We start from the raw sequence: 17,148 nt of genomic DNA, 5'->3' as shown, positions 1-17,148 counted from the left end.
AATACTTCGATACCGGTGTTGATTCCACTGTAGTTGATAAATATGTCGATATCGGTGTTGATTCCACTGTGGTTGATAAATATGTCGATATCGGTGTTGATTCCACTGTGGTTGATAAATATGTCGATATCGGTGTTGATTCCACTGTGGTTGATAAATACGTCGATACCGATTCCTCTGTGGTTGACAAATATGGCGATAATGTCGTTGATTCCTCTGTGGTTTGAGGCAGATTTGGATAAGAACTCGTATATCCGTTAGTGCACCTTGCTATGGAAACAATTTTGAAAATGCAAGATAAAACCCTATAAGATTTAACAAGAGGCCCAGGGGCCACAGCGCTCACCTGAGCACATCAGGCTTGAATTTACTCCACCCCCCCCTTCCAGGCATTCATCATTTAAACAAACTAGAATCTACACTACCTGAAGATGATTCCTTATAAATATCACAAATCATAATTTTGAAGTACTTGAAAAGAAGATTTTAAAAGGTTTCCCTATATATCCCTATGTAAAATTTGGGTCGGCCATTTTGGCCCCACCCTAGCCCCGGGGGTCATGATTTGAACAAACTTGAATCTACACTACCTGAGGATGATTCCACACGAGTTTCTTCTTTCCTGGCCCAGTGGTTCTTGAGAAGAAGATTTTTAAAGATTTTTCCTATATATTCCTATGTAAAACTTGGGTCGGCCATATTGGCCCCACCCTTGCCCCGGGGGTCATAATTTGAACAAACTTGAATCTACACTACCTGAGGATGATTCCACATGAGTTTCATCTTTCCTGGTCCAGTGATTCTGGAGAAAAAGATTTTTAAAGATTTTTCCTATATATTCCTATGTATAACTTTGGTCGGCCATTTTGGCCCCACCCTTGCCCCAGGGGTCATGATTTGAACAAACTTGAATCTACACTACCTGAGGATGATTCCACATGAGTTTCTTCTTTCCTGTCCCAGTGGTTCTTGAGAAGATTTTTAAAGATTTTTCTTATATATTCCTATGTAAAACTAGAGTCGGCCATTTTGGCCCCACCCTTGCCCCGGGGGTCATGATTTGAACAAACTTGAATCTACACTACCTGAGGATGATTCCACATGAGTTTCATCTTTCCTGGTCCAGTGGTTCTGGAGAAGAAGATTTTTAAAGATTTTTCCTATATATTCCTATGTAAAACTTGGGTCGGCCATTTTGGCCCCACCTTTGCCCCGGGGGTCATGATTTGAACAAACGTAAATCTGCTCTACCTGAGGATGATTCCACATGAGTTTCATCTTTCCTGGCCTAGTGGTTCTGGAGAAGAAGATTTTTAAAGATTTTTCCTATATATTCCTATGTAAAACTTGGGTCGGCCATTTTGGCCCCACCTTTGCCCCGGGGGGTCATGATTTGAACAAACTTAAATCTGCTCTACCTGAGGATGATTCCACATGAGTTTCATCTTTCCTGGTCCAGTGGTTCTGGAGAAAAAGATTTTTAAAGATTTTTCCTATATATTCCTATGTAAAACTTGGGTCGGCCATTTTAGCCCCACCCTTGCCCCGGGGGTCATGATTTGAACAAACTTGAATCCACACTACCTGAGGATGATTCCACATGAGTTTCACCTTTCCTGGTCCAGTGGTACTGGAGAAGAAGATTTTTAAAGATTTTTCCTATATATTCCTATGTAAAACTTGGGTCGGCCATTTTGGCCCCACCCTTGCCCCGGGGGTCATAATTTGAACAAACTTGAATCTACACTACCTGAGGATGATTCCACATGAGTTTCATCTTTCCTGGTCCAGTGGTTCTGGAGAAGAAGATTTTTAAAGATTTTTCCTATATATTCCTATGTAAAACTTGGGTCGGCCATTTTGGCCCCACCTTTTCCCCGGGGGGTCATGATTTGAACAAACTTAAATCTGCTCTACCTGAGGATGATTCCACATGAGTTTCATCTTTCCTGGCCTAGTGGTTCTGGAGAAAAAGATTTTTAAAGATTTTTCCTATATATTCCTATGTAAAACTTGGGTCGGCCATTTTGGCCCCACCCTTGCCCCGGGGGTCATGATTTGAACAAACTTGAATCCACACTACCTGAGGATGATTCCACATGAGTTTAATCTTTCCTGGCCCAGTGGTACTGGAGAAGAAGAATTTTAAAGATTTTTCCTATATATTCCTATGTAAAACTTGGGTCGGCCATTTTGGCCCCACTCTTGCCCCGGGGGTCATGATTTGAACAAACTTGAATCTACCTGAGGATGATTCCACATGAGTTTCATCTTTCCTGGCCCAGCGGTTCTGGAGAAGAAGATTGTTTAAAAATGCCATAAATTTTTCACAAATTCATAATTATCTCCCCTTGGAAGGGGGCGTGGCCCTTCATTTGAACAAACTTCATTCCCCTTCACCCAAGGATACTTTGTGCCAAGTTTGATTGAAATTGGCCCAGTGGTTCTTGGGAAGAAGATGAAAATGTGAAAAGTTTACGACAACGACGACAACGACAACGACGACAGACAACGGACAAATTTTGTTACTTATTGAAAAAATACTGTGAAATCACTTATTTTCGGGAGGTGGGGGTCGTTGTTTTCGAGGTATTGAGAGACCCGCGAATTCATGACAACCACGAAAGCATTATAACTCAATACTTCTCATACCACGAAATCAAATCTCATCATATCAAATATTTATTCCCATACCTCGAAAATTTGCCTCCATGAAAATATGTGATTTTACAGTAGTTGTAGCTTTAATACTAGTATTCGACAGCTTAAATACGTCTTAACCTCATCACTGAACGAACGTGATTTAATATATTAAACTATAAGAAATGTACTCTACAATATTGACAACCAATTTTTAGATTATATATCCAATTTCTTTGCTATTCTTAATGCATGATATTGCAGGAATTCTATGAATTCACGTTAAAATTAGAAACTATACACATCAGACTCCGTGCTTACGTATACAGCTTGGCTTTTCCCCGCTCCATGTTCCGTTGGAAAGACATTCTCGGATTAAATTCCCGCCTCTGTGGCAGTGATTGTGTAGACACGCAAATATTACGTTTGTACCAACTGGAAGTTGTGAATGTTGAAAATTATTACAGGCCACTCTCGATGTACTTGCGTTTGATGGAAGTTGAGATGTGTTAAACATCTCCGTGGTACTGTGATCAAAGTTTAAGTCTCTGTAAAGACAACCTGATAAAAAAAATCAACTGTCATTAAGTTGTTAAAATCTGCATCAATACTTTTTTTATTTAATCATACATGCGCAATAAGAATAATTTGATTAATTTTAAAATTAGACACATTCTTCTTAGTTCAATACAACACATTCATAAATGAAGATGAAAATAAATTTGAGAATATACCTTTTAAATTATGCGTTGTTGTTGATGTTCCTGCTTCTGTTGTCAATGTCATTGTTGATTCCACTGTGGTTGATAAATACATCGATATCGATTCCTCTGTCGATACCGGTGTTGATTCCACTGTGGTTGATAAATACGTCGATATCGGTGTTGATTCCACTGTGGTTGATAAATACGTCGATACCGGTGTTGATTCTACAGTGGTTGATAAATACTTCAATACCGGTGTTGATTCCACTGTGGTTGATAAATACGTCGATATCGATGTTGATTCCACTGTGGTTGATAAATACGTCGATATCGGTGTTGATTCCACTGTGGTTAATAAATACGTCGATATCGGTGTTGATTTCACTGTGGTTGATAAATACGTCGATACCGATTCCTCTGTGGTTGACAAATATGGCGATAATGTCGTTGATTCCTCTGTGGTTTGAGGCAGATTTGGATAAGAACTCGTATATCCGTTAGTGCACCTTGCTATGGAAACAATTTTGAAAATGCAAGATAAAACCCTATAAGATTTAACAAGAGGCCCAGGGGCCACAGCGCTCACCTGAGCACATCAGGCTTGAATTTACTCCACCCCCCCCCTTCCAGGCATTCATCATTTAAACAAACTAGAATCTACACTACCTGAAGATGATTCCTTATAAATATCACAAATCATAATTTTGAAGTACTTGAAAAGAAGATTTTAAAAGGTTTCCCTATATATCCCTATGTAAAATTTGGGTCGGCCATTTTGGCCCCACCCTAGCCCCGGGGGTCATGATTTGAACAAACTTGAATCTACACTACCTGAGGATGATTCCACATGAGTTTCATCTTTCCTGGCCTAGTGGTTCTGGAGAAGAAGATTTTTAAAGATTTTTCCTATATATTCCTATGTAAAACTTGGGTCGGCCATTTTGGCCCCACCTTTGCCCCGGGGGGTCATGATTTGAACAAACTTAAATCTGCTCTACCTGAGGATGATTCCACATGAGTTTCATCTTTCCTGGTCCAGTGGTTCTGGAGAAAAAGATTTTTAAAGATTTTTCCTATATATTCCTATGTAAAACTTGGGTCGGCCATTTTAGCCCCACCCTTGCCCCGGGGGTCATGATTTGAACAAACTTGAATCCACACTACCTGAGGATGATTCCACATGAGTTTCACCTTTCCTGGTCCAGTGGTACTGGAGAAGAAGATTTTTAAAGATTTTTCCTATATATTCCTATGTAAAACTTGGGTCGGCCATTTTGGCCCCACCCTTGCCCCGGGGGTCATAATTTGAACAAACTTGAATCTACACTACCTGAGGATGATTCCACATGAGTTTCATCTTTCCTGGTCCAGTGGTTCTGGAGAAGAAGATTTTTAAAGATTTTTCCTATATATTCCTATGTAAAACTTGGGTCGGCCATTTTGGCCCCACCTTTTCCCCGGGGGGTCATGATTTGAACAAACTTAAATCTGCTCTACCTGAGGATGATTCCACATGAGTTTCATCTTTCCTGGTCTAGTGGTTCTGGAGAAAAAGATTTTTAAAGATTTTTCCTATATATTCCTATGTAAAACTTGGGTCGGCCATTTTGGCCCCACCCTAGCCCCGGGGGTCATGATTTGAACAAACTTGAATCCACACTACCTGAGGATGATTCCACATGAGTTTAATCTTTCCTGGCCCAGTGGTACTGGAGAAGAAGAATTTTAAAGATTTTTCCTATATATTCCTATGTAAAACTTGGGTCGGCCATTTTGGCCCCACTCTTGCCCCGGGGGTCATGATTTGAACAAACTTGAATCTACCTGAGGATGATTCCACATGAGTTTCATCTTTCCTGGCCCAGCGGTTCTGGAGAAGAAGATTGTTTAAAAATGCCATAAATTTTTCACAAATTCATAATTATCTTCCCTTGGAAGGGGGCGTGGCCCTTCATTTGAACAAACTTCATTCCCCTTCACCCAAGGATACTTTGTGCCAAGTTTGATTGAAATTGGCCCAGTGGTTCTTGGGAAGAAGATGAAAATGTGAAAAGTTTACGACAACGACGACAACGACAACGACGACAGACAACGGACAAATTTTGATCAGAAAAGCTCACTTGAGCCTTCGGCTCAGGTGAGCTAAAAAACCAATTCATCATCTCTTTTATGCACGATGATTATTCTTTTATTCTTGCTTATGTTTTGTGTGGATTTTTTTCATAGTGAATACTACTGTAGATCACTGAATTTTCGCGACACCATATTTTCGCGAAATTGTCTTTGACTCTTGATAAGAGAGACAAAATGTTCACGAATTCTGGTTATTGCTCTATATAATCTTAAGGAATACTATTATACGCGAGAATTAAATTTTCGCGAGCACACTGTCTCGCATAATTACGCGAAAATAAAGTTCTCGCGAATAAAAAGTGATTTACAGTAACTAGTATTTGTTTTTAACCTTGCAGATATACTTTTTGTTTTCCGACACAATGTTTAAGGAAATCAATCTTTATTTGGGGTAATGTAAAATGTAATTTTGGGAAAAAATTCAATGAAATGTTTTCAATATTTCAAAATTAACTTCATGTATATAGCTAATATCGTCACATCAAATTAAAAAAATATGTATATAGACTTGTCATCTTAGTTTGAATAAAAAGATGTTATTAAAAAATTGATTTATCTTTTGCATCTTATACAAATCTTGATAATCATAATTCATAATAATAGTTGATGATCATTTTTTTAAGACCAGGAAAAGACGTGCTTTGAAAAAATTACTAAATTTGAGCATCTTTTAACCCAACATAACATTTTCCTACATAATTTGTACCTTTAAGAACGAGGTAGGGGATAGCTATTTTGCGCGTTTTTTGCGCAAAACATTCTTTAATTATTTCTGTAGAAGATACCCACCCCCTGGACTAGAGAAACAGACAGGGGGCAGTGAAATGCTGCAGGGTTCCATCCTCACTTTACCGTGTTGTGTATCGTAAGACATACAGTCAGTATCTTCGTTATTCTCTAGCAGTACCCCCCGCCACTCCGTCCCCAGGCACACTGAGTCATTCTTCATGTTCATGAGATAACCCTCCAGATGTAAATCATGGACCCCAATCCAAACCTTTGAACCATTCTGTACTGTCCTGATTATAGTATTCAAGATTATAAATTTTAAATACATCGTCTCTATCTCAATTTAAAATGCACTTTAGTTTAACTTTGTGTTGATTTTTGTGAAAAATTGAATTATGTAAGCAAATAATTTAAGTATGTAAATTCAGTGCTATATACAGAGATTAATTGTAAGATGTAGTGTGGCGATAAATGCCCAATGGTAAGAAAATTGTTTTATTTCATTATAGCAGACTTCTATATACTTACAAGTTTGTCAGTAAACTTAGAATACTCGAATCAGCAAAGGTTCCATTATGTGATAGGCAAACTTCATGTGCTTCATTAAAGGTGACACTCTTTGGTGTTATCCGAATGCACACCCCTGTGTGAGTAGATTCAGTTGGTACCGTACAGCGATCTGATTCATTGGAGAATTTAAAGAATCAACTTCATTGGGTTTAGATAAAATTATAAGATGCGATGTCAAAACTAAAAACATGAAATAATTATATTCACATACCAGAAAACATGACAAAATTGTATCCACATTACCAAAAAACAGGAAAAAAAACTGTAGTCACCTACCACATAACAAGAAATATATGTATTCACTTACCAGAAATCAGCATGAAAGAATTGTATTCACATATCAGATAACGTGAAAGAATTTTAAGAAAACACGAACGAATAGTATTAATTTATATTTTACTTTCATGTAAATTACTTGAATCTGATTCGTCGAGAAACATTTGATAAAAAAACACTACTACCCGCTGAATAATGAAGCCACGCCCTCCTGCGTAGCAACAGTCAACATTGCTTGACGACGGGTGGTATTACAAAAATATAGCAACTGCGCGGAATTTATGCGCACACGGTTCACTGTAATATGTATTTGTATAAAACATTCAGTATAATTTAATAAATATTGCATGTTGTTGAGTGTAACATTGAACATTTTCACCCCTCGATAACAATCGTCAACCTCGGCTGCGCCTCGGTTGACAATGGTTTTCTTGGGGTGAAAATTTTCAATGTTACACTCAATTACATGCAATATTTATATAATGGCATGTAAAACGTTGCTTAATTCAATAATCTTGTGATGAATATTCGAAATCTTGTGATGCATTCAAAATCTTGTGCTGTATATTCAGAATCTTGAGATGTATATAGATCTACACAATTTTGTGATTTATATGTCAAATATTGTGATATATGTTCAAAATCAGGTGGTGTATGTTCTATATCGTGTTACTGTGTATATTCAAAATCTTGTGTTAATTCACGTGGCGCAGTGGTTAGAGCTAGTGTCTGCTCTAGAGTCGCGAAGAAATTAGTTGATCTTTACGTACGTCGCGGGTTCGAGTCCCACTGTGGGACATGGAGACCGGTCCTTCGGATGAGACCGTATAAACCAAGGGCTCGTGTCGCAGTAGGTGCTGGCACAAGATCCCTCCCTGCTCAATGGCCTAAAGTGCCGAGTAGAGGACAAAATCTTCAGCTCTCCACCGGCAAGTGGTGGCGTCTCCATATGAGTGAAAAATTCTCGAATGGGACGTTAAACAACAATCAATCAATCAATCAATCAAAATCAATTATATAATGTATGTGCAATGTCTTGTGATGTAGATTCAAAATCTTGTGATGTATATTCAATAATATTTGATGTATATGCAAAATCTTGTGATGCATGTTCTATAAACTTGTGATGTATGTGCAATATCTTGTTATGTGCAAAATCTTGTGATGTGTATTCGATAATCTTGTGATGTGTGTTCTATTAATCTTGTGATCAGATGTAAATGCAATAATTGCATTGTGGTTAATATTCGCAATCGATTTATTTCGACAACCTTTGTAAGGACTTTTTTATGGGTCTAAAAAGTGAACTTGAAGTAGAACTAGACCAGAACGCTGTATAAAGGAGATTCGATGATTTGAGGAGTTCACTCTGTTTATTACATTTAATCTTCCTCAAAATATAGAGAATTAAATTCTTAATCCAGCAGATATTAAATCTCCAAGAAATATTCAACTTCATGTACGTGATATGATGAATTTAATAAATGAAGATCTATGTGACTTTATATATATTTGATTAATGTATGTATGGCTTGCGCCACAATTGGTTTTTGTCAAATTGAATAAATAAATAAATAAAAAAAAATATATTTCCCCAATGCCATTTTTGCAAATACATCACAATTTAATTGAATATACGAGGGTTGTCCCAAAAAGTCGTAGACAATGTGTGTAATTTTTTAAACACGCAACCAATACTTACCAAATTTTTCATAGATATAATATAGTCTATGTTCTTTAAAATTGTAAATTTTTATATACCTATCTATCATATTAATAATATTAGGACGATTTATATGAAGGCCGATAAGGCCTGTCGGCGCACGGACAAAATTCGGAATAATTTACGCATATAGCTACTACATTTGCTTTAATTTCTTAAGTACTACATGTATGTAATACATTGAACTCAAATTTGAATCATTGAAACCAGAATAAAAATCTTAATATTATGTCAAAATTTCATATAAATATCATTAGAAGCAGAAGCTTGGTGTCATAGCTTTCATAGTATCGTTGAAATTGAGTTTGATGAAAATGACGTCGTCAAAAGCGTAACCGGCGCACGGAAATGTAATAAATTGTATTGGATATGGTTAATATACACCAGAAACTGGAAAAAGAGTACAGAAGTGACATTACACACCAGATTTTAATAAAGAAGTTATTTTTAAATTGCACGATATTCAATGAGAGTTTTTCTTCTGTACCGAAAATAGTTAATTACGGCATGTAAGAAGTAGAGAACTGTTTGATAAACGCAGACAATTGGGAACAATCTGGACCGCGAACGACGTCAAACAATTTGTATTATCTGCTGCCTTCAATGTAAGGCGATCTGTCGACTAAATTTCGACTGAAATTTGAATCTGCAGTTTAAAAAAACAAGTAAAAAACAAACAGACAGTAGTGAATTTTAATATGTCCGTTAATCAAGCGTGGACTATCACTTAAAAAAAATTATTGAATGTTAATACCCGCGAGTGAAGCAGACAAATAGATCATGACGTTATAAGGGACGTACTTTACGCTTGCTTTCGTGCGGCGGTGTACACTTATATTTTTTCTCTATTTTTTCATAATTTTCTTATAAGTTGTGATATCATCATGAAACTTGAATGATCATAAAATGTTACTCTTTGCTTATGACAAGGAAATAAATTTAATTAAGCAAAGAGAAACAAAACTGTTTTCCCTGTCTACGTCTTTTTGGGACAACCCTCGTACATCACAAGATTATCGAATATATATAACACGATTATAGATCATATCTAAGATTTTGCGTAAACATAAAAAAGATTTTGGATATATACATCACAAGATTTTGCAAAAATATAGATCACAAAATATTGCACATGCATCACAAGATTATAGAACATACATACATCACAAGATATTACACATACATCACAAAATTTATTATAGAATATACATCACAAAATTTTAAACGTACATCACAAGATATTGCATATACATGTTCATCACAAGATTTTGAATACACATCGAATAAATCAACGTTTTACACGCCATGTAATTCACGTACCATAAAAAAAATGAAAGAATTGTAATTCACATACTAAGAATCCGTTTGGAACACAAAGCCTGTCGTGCTGAAGTGTACCAATCGTCTGCCCATCCATTTTCGTGTTTCCGTACACAGTCTGCATCATTGAAATCATTACGCCACTCCTCACCTCTTATTTTGTTGTATTCTCCACGCTCCACCCAGGCAAACATTCTCTCATCCATTTGTAACGTGTTGAAAGGTGCAAGTTTTCTATTACATTTAAAACATGAGACATTTACTACTTTTCAGTCACTTTCATTTTATCATACAATTCAGTTCCTGTCTAACTTCAAACTTTTTTTCTAATTGTTTTGAGACGAAGAAACTTTACGGATACACGTAGCTAGTAGACTTTCTCATCGTATTCAGGACTCATTTAACATTGGTTTTATAATTAGTCTATATCACTTTTTATCTATGTAAAACTAGAACAACTGAACAACATACTGAAATATATCCTTTTCTAATTTTTTTCCCCGGTGATTAATGTTTGAAAGTTGGGGGAATTTATTTCTTGATAATTCTGCCGGAATGTAAATAAGGCAGGTCGATAGGTCAGCAGCTAAGGAGGACGTATACGCATGCAAATCTCGTGCGCATCTGTCTCTGTGTCTGACGCTATAAAGAGGCCAAATATGCATGAAAATCTCGTGCGGCTGCCTTTGTGTTTGACGTCAGTGTGCGAGGACTGTTGAAATTGGCATGGAAGTCCTCGTGTAATTTAAATCTATTAGTCTACATTTTTAATGTCTAAGTTTACAATTTTATTTCACAATGAAATGGAAATATAAGGAATCACTGTCTAGTTTTGAGAGTTATACAAATCATTCCATGTTTCCCACTATTGTTGATGCCCTGGCATACTCTCAAAACTAGACAGTGATTCCTTAATTAACAGGCGATATTTCTTGATCCAAGGGACGTACACGAAGTGTCCATTAAATCCAATTTCAATCAAATCAAGTTAATTTAGAGAATATATGTCCCCCGCTTAAGCAAGAATGGAAGTATTTAGAAGAATTGAATTTTCAGATGAATAAAGACAAGAGGCCCATGGGCCACATCGCTCACCTGAGCACTGAGGCTAGAAAAAGGTAGAAAATTGGTTTATTATTCAAAAGTTTTAATCCAAAAGAAGTCCCATGACCAATCATGGCTTTACTGTTCTTGAGAAGATGATTTTTAAAGAATTTATCTATATATTTCTATGTAAAACTTTGATCGGCCATTGTGGTCCGGCCCTACCCACCTCCATATAAATATGATGAATTCTCGTCATTCTTAAGAAGGTTTCATAAAGAGTTCTCCTATATATGTCAATGTGAAATTTTGGCCCCGCCCTACCCCCGGGGGTTATGATTTGAACATACTTGAATCTACACAACCTGAGGATGTTTCCATATAAATATGATGAATCATGGCTTTGTCATTCTTGAGAAGAAGATTTTTAAAGAATTTTCCTATATGTGTCTCTGTTCAACTTTGGTCGGCCATTGTGGTCCCGCCCTACCCTAGGGGTCATGATTTGAACAAACTTGAATCTACACTACCTGAGGATGCTTCCATTTAATATGATGACTTATGGCTTTGCTATTCTTAAGAAGAAGATTTTTAAAGAATTTTCTATTTATTTCTATGTTAAACTTTGGTTGGCCGTTGTGGCCCCGCCCTACCCTAGGGGTCATGATTTGTACAAACCTGAATCTACACTACCTGAGGATGCTTCCACATAAATATGATGAATTATGGCTTTGTTATTCTTGAGAGTTGAATCTACACTACCTGGGGATGCTTTCATATAAATATGACCAATCATGGCTTTGTTATTCTAGAGAAGAAGATTTTTAAAGAATTTTCCTATATATTTCTATGTAAAACTTTGGTCGGCCATTGTGGCCCCGCCCTACCCCTGGGGGTCATGATTTGAAGAAACTGAAATCAACACTACCTGGGGATGCTTCCATATAAATACGACCAATCATAGCCTTGCTATTCTTAAGAAGAAGATTTTTAAAGAATTTTCCTATATATTTCTATGTTAAATTTTGGTCGGCCATTGTGGCCCCGCCCGATCCCGGGGGTCATGATTTGAACAAACTTGAATCTACACTACCTGGGGATACTTCCACATGAGTTTCATCTTTCCTGGCCCAGTGGTTCTTGAGAAGAAGATTTTTTAAAAATGCCAATAATTTTTCACTAATTCATAATTATCTCCCCTTGGAAAAGGATGTGGCCCTTCATTTGAACAAATTTAAATTCCCTTCACCCAAGGATGCTTTGTGGATAGTTTGATTGAAATTGGCCCAGTGGTTCTTAAGAATAAGTCGAAAATGTGAAAAGTTTACAGACCGAATGACAGACAGACAGACAGACGGACAGACAGCTAGACGGACAGACGGACGCCGGACAAAATGTGATCAGAAAAGCTCACTTGAGCCTTCGGCTCAGGTGAGCTAAAACCAAATCAAACTCAGTCGTTTAGCTTAAAGGCAAGAAGTCTTTTAAAGTTAGAAAAAAAAAACGAAGTCAAACCTTATATTTTATTGCAAAAACTTATACAGAAAGTCTAAAACTTACGCATGCAATGTATTTTTGTCCTTTACCTTTGAACTTTTGACTTCAAATTAATATGGTTATTTTTAAGATCCTAGAGAGTTGTGAAATATAATATTTCATTTCAAAATCTCGAAGACTTTTTAAAGATATAGATTAAAACCAAATGTGTTATACAAACAGAATATATGAATTTCTGACTTTCCTGATCGTTTGACCTCACAAACAATAGGGTCCCTCTTTAAGCTCATTGGCATAAGAAGCAAATTAATAGGGGGTGGGTAATTGAAAGAGAGATAAAATCAAACATAAAAAAACTTGACACGCACAAACCAGAAGTCTCTGAAGAGACTGTAGCTCTACTGCTCTGTACGTATAACAAAGGAAAAGTAGCACTAGGATTTTGCAACAGGCAACAATAAATAGAATTATGTATTTTAGTGAAGTTTACTTGTGTGCCAAGTTATATTGAAATAGTGATGATTATTCGTTCAGAAAAAATATGAAAAGTATTTTGTCATGACTACAGAACAAAATGACGTAAAACATTGCGAAGGCCCCAGGAAGTTAATGTTTCCAAAGGAAGTGCGACAGGACTGGAATTGAAATTATTATTGTCACTGAAATCTATCAAATATCTATAAACATTTACATTTAGGACGTATTGTAAAGCATAATCAATATCAATTATGTCTATGTTTTAGCAGTTTTTTGTCTCAGTAGATGTATAGTCATGTAAATGACGTAATACATGTCAGCTGTTTGTGAGGTATATTTAAAAAGAATTTTTCATTAAAACAACTTTCAAGAAAAAAAAATTATTTTGTTAGAAACCCAATCTCGCTTTATAATGGTAATCCGGGAATGACAAACCTAACTCTGTAAAATAAAAAATGCACGCCGCAATGACGGTGCCCATACGACACAAAATAACATTAGTTTTCGTATGCTAATATAATACATGTAACTGCAAAAGTGTTTCAATATGTAGCATTAGAAAAAGGTTAAATAAGAAAAGGGACTTGAACTAAGTTTTGATATTTTTAGATTAAGTGTTTCGTTACTCTACATTTCGATTATTTGTATTTTGCTTCATTTAAATAGAAAAATATATAAAAGTGTGTGTGTGTGTGTGTGTGGGGGGGGGGGGGGGGTACTGATTATCAAGATGTACAATTATGACTACCAATGAACAAGTTTATATCAAGAATTTAATTTCAAACTAGAGACAGTCTTTTCCTATTTTCTGTTGATCTCCTCTCGACTCTGACCGTTGGTCGATCGTTTACAGCCGACATTAATGCAAGTGACCGCGCATTGCTTAGAAAACGAAACGCACAGACTTCAATAGCTGACGTGGATAAACTATGTAAATCATACACATAACATTTCAATGTAGTATAATATTTATTTCTACAAGTCTAGGAAATCATGCCTGTTAGACAGTACTACTACATTGTACTACTAAATTCTGGGACCCCTTCCCAGAAATTCGTGTTTTTTACCTCCCGCTTGAAAATCAGGAGGGTTATAGTAATTGATATGTCCACCCGTCTGTCTGTCTGTTAAGCTTTGGGGTACCCGTCTCTTATCCGCATATCCTATTATACCACTGAATGAAATTCAATGAAATTTTCACAGAATCTTAATAACATATTGCCATTGCGCACCTTTTATTTTACTCTTTGATCCGACACATGTTTTGGGTTTAACGGCAAAACATAAAAGAGAGGTACACCCAAAGCGTAACAGACGGACAGACACCCCGATCAATATATACCACTTTTCAAGCGAGGGTAAAAAATCTAAAATTAAAGAAAATTGAAAAAGGCATATCATATAACCCCGAAATAGGGAGTAATTAATATGTTCATAAAAAAGACCCAACATTTATAGCGCCGTAACGTGTTGGAATGGAAAGGGGGAGTTCTGTTGATAGCTTTTTCATTGCCAAAAAAAAAAAATCCAACTTCATAAACAATACGTTCAATTTTATAAATACTCACCTCATTTCATCTGGATGAATAAAGTTTCATAGACTAGCGTGTTTGGTACAATCATTTGTTAAAAAATTATATATTTTTGAAAATTATTAAACTATTTAAGACTATCAACGATATATGATGAATTGAAAGATAGTTCAAAATGGTTTACTGGAATATTGGCTGGATTAAATAAATAGTTTTCGGTTAAGAGAATTTACAGATTTCATTTAACGTAACGTTAAAATCAGTAACGTCGTGATGACGTCGTTACGTCAAAAGTTGTAATTATTGAAGAAAATGCACTATTTTTCCAAACCTCTGGCGGAAAAACGGTAAGAGATAATTCCAAAAAATAAAATGAATTTGAAAGGACACATCGTGGGCTTGTTTGTAAAAAACTTCAATCATATTTAGAGACATGGCCGCCTCGTTATACATACCGTACCCAGTTCTTTATAACAGTTCATGAGTCCACTTTTTATCACATAGTTTCATTATGAGAAGCTGGGAAACAAGGGCTATTCGAGACAGTGCATTATAAATGAATGGTAAAGAATCGGTAAACTAGAGTGAAAATAAAAGCTTCATCAAAGCTGCTGTAAAACTTGTTGAAAATCCCAAAGTAATATTCACTGAAATATGTGACATTTACAGCAACCAATCCCTGCATGTTTTATAGACAAATGAGCAGGTGGATTTCAATGAAAGAAAATTATATAATGGGCATCAAAAATGGGTACCGTCTTTTCCAACAAAAAATTATAACAACTTATAACTGTTTGCCAAATTTCAACAAATAATACTTGATGATGTAAGATTGAAACAAAGTAAATTTGATAGACATCACATCGGGGGTAGTTAACACTTTTTAAAAGTTTGACGTTTGACGGTAAAAAAGCTCAGTACTTAACGATCATCCTATATTTTGAAAAATGAGTGAAAACGACAGCGTATACAAATGTCTTACTATTTTTATAAAATATCAGTCATTTGAGTTATCCACTTTTTTTATATTCAAACAGATAATGGAACTTGGATCTATTGCTTAAAATCCTCAAAACAAAATTTACCATAAGATGTACTTAACAAAAAACAGCGAAGGTCTGGCGAGAGCAAAGAATTGCAAGAGCACAAAGACAGATTTATATGCAGTTGTCTTAAATATCAGTGGTATTGTTAATCAAATTCGTATTCAGGGTGACAGTTTAATTTCTGGAGGAGTCTAGAAAGCAAATTGTTTGCAAAAAAAATCGAAAGGTTTACTAGAGGAATGACCCAGAATCAGGAATCCACTACAATAAATTTCTTCATGACAGCGTCCAAACCCGCATGCCCTGAAGAGTAAAGGGGTTTTCGGGATAAACAGATAGTTAATATTTTTTCACATTAACAATATTCGCCAGATCTTTGACCTTTTGACTTGTTTCTATTTCCAAACTTGAAAAAAAACACCTTTAATAAGGAAGAATCAATTCTAGGAAATCATTGGATCTTCCATTTTCCAGTATACTAAGGGTCATATGTGGCAACACACTTTGAAAAAATTACGCACTTTGAAAAAAATTTTCAAAGTGCGTTAAAATTGGGACAAAATCAACACACTTTGAAATTTTTTTTCAAAGTGCGTTAAATTTGGGACCAACTCAACGCACTTTGAAAAAAAAATTTCAAAGTGCGTTAAGAGTCTACATCAATATATTTTACCATGGAGACACTTAACGCACTTTGAAAAAAAAAATCATATTTTAGTCATGGAAAGATTTTATTTGTTATTTATCTTTCAAAAAACTAAGCCTAACCCTAACCTCAAAAATAAATTGATTTACTCCCGTCGAAAAGAGGAGAAGACGGGTGTAAGATCCCTCAGTCCAAATCTTTATCTTTCCAATACATAGGTGTCGGTAACAAACGGGGGAGGGGAGCAATAAACCTAAAAAGGGTACGCTGCATTTTCAATGCTTATACGATGTATATATCTTTCCAAAATAAGTGGTAGGCTTAACCCCCCTCCCATCCCCTCCCCTGGCCCTTCGCCCACTCTCGATGTCTATGCTATATTCAAAGCTATCATATAATTATGTATTTACCTAACTGGTATGACGTTGAAAACTTTCAATAATAAATGAGTTAATTAAAACAGATGAAAACCAGAAAGTTTTAAGTACAGTAAAACGTATGCGAGAGAAAGAATTTTCATAGTTTTGAACAATCAAATTGACCCCTTTTTATTATGATAAATGTTAAGTTGCTTGAAGCTGTCCTCTGTTAGTGCCCCCTACACTCTAAAAAAAGTTTTACTTGTTGTTTTTAAAATAAGATATTAGATTAAGAAAAACTAGTAATTATTAGTAATCCATTTAGTCAGAATAGCAAGTAAATGACTATCATTGTTAGTAATTGTAAACATAATTAGTAATAAGGATGAATTCATTTACTTATAAAATGATTTACTAAGTATCAATACTTAATAGGAATTATACTACTTAGT

The 17,148-nt window shown here is 35.7% G+C and overlaps 1 protein-coding gene across 1 annotated transcript; it reads right to left on the bottom strand.

Moving 5' to 3' along the window:
• Positions 1 to 3,123: 3,123 nt before the first annotated feature.
• LOC134244059 (mucin-17-like) lies at positions 3,124 to 10,301 on the bottom strand (the record flags this gene model as incomplete). Its single annotated transcript, XM_062726339.1, has 5 exons — positions 10,130 to 10,301; positions 6,735 to 6,885; positions 6,267 to 6,496; positions 3,375 to 3,854; positions 3,124 to 3,201 (listed from the first exon to the last, which is right to left on the bottom strand). Coding segments are annotated over exons 1-5 (1,111 nt in total), but the record flags the coding sequence as incomplete, so codon positions are not given.
• Between the last annotated feature and the right edge of the window lie 6,847 nt (positions 10,302 to 17,148).

Source organism: Saccostrea cucullata, unplaced genomic scaffold, assembly GCF_032062105.1.
Source record: "Saccostrea cucullata isolate Sc308-1 unplaced genomic scaffold, CSIRO_AGI_Scuc_v1 ctg13419, whole genome shotgun sequence".
NCBI lineage: Eukaryota > Metazoa > Mollusca > Bivalvia > Ostreida > Ostreidae > Saccostrea > Saccostrea cuccullata.
This window is presented reverse-complemented; position numbering and strand designations above follow the sequence as displayed.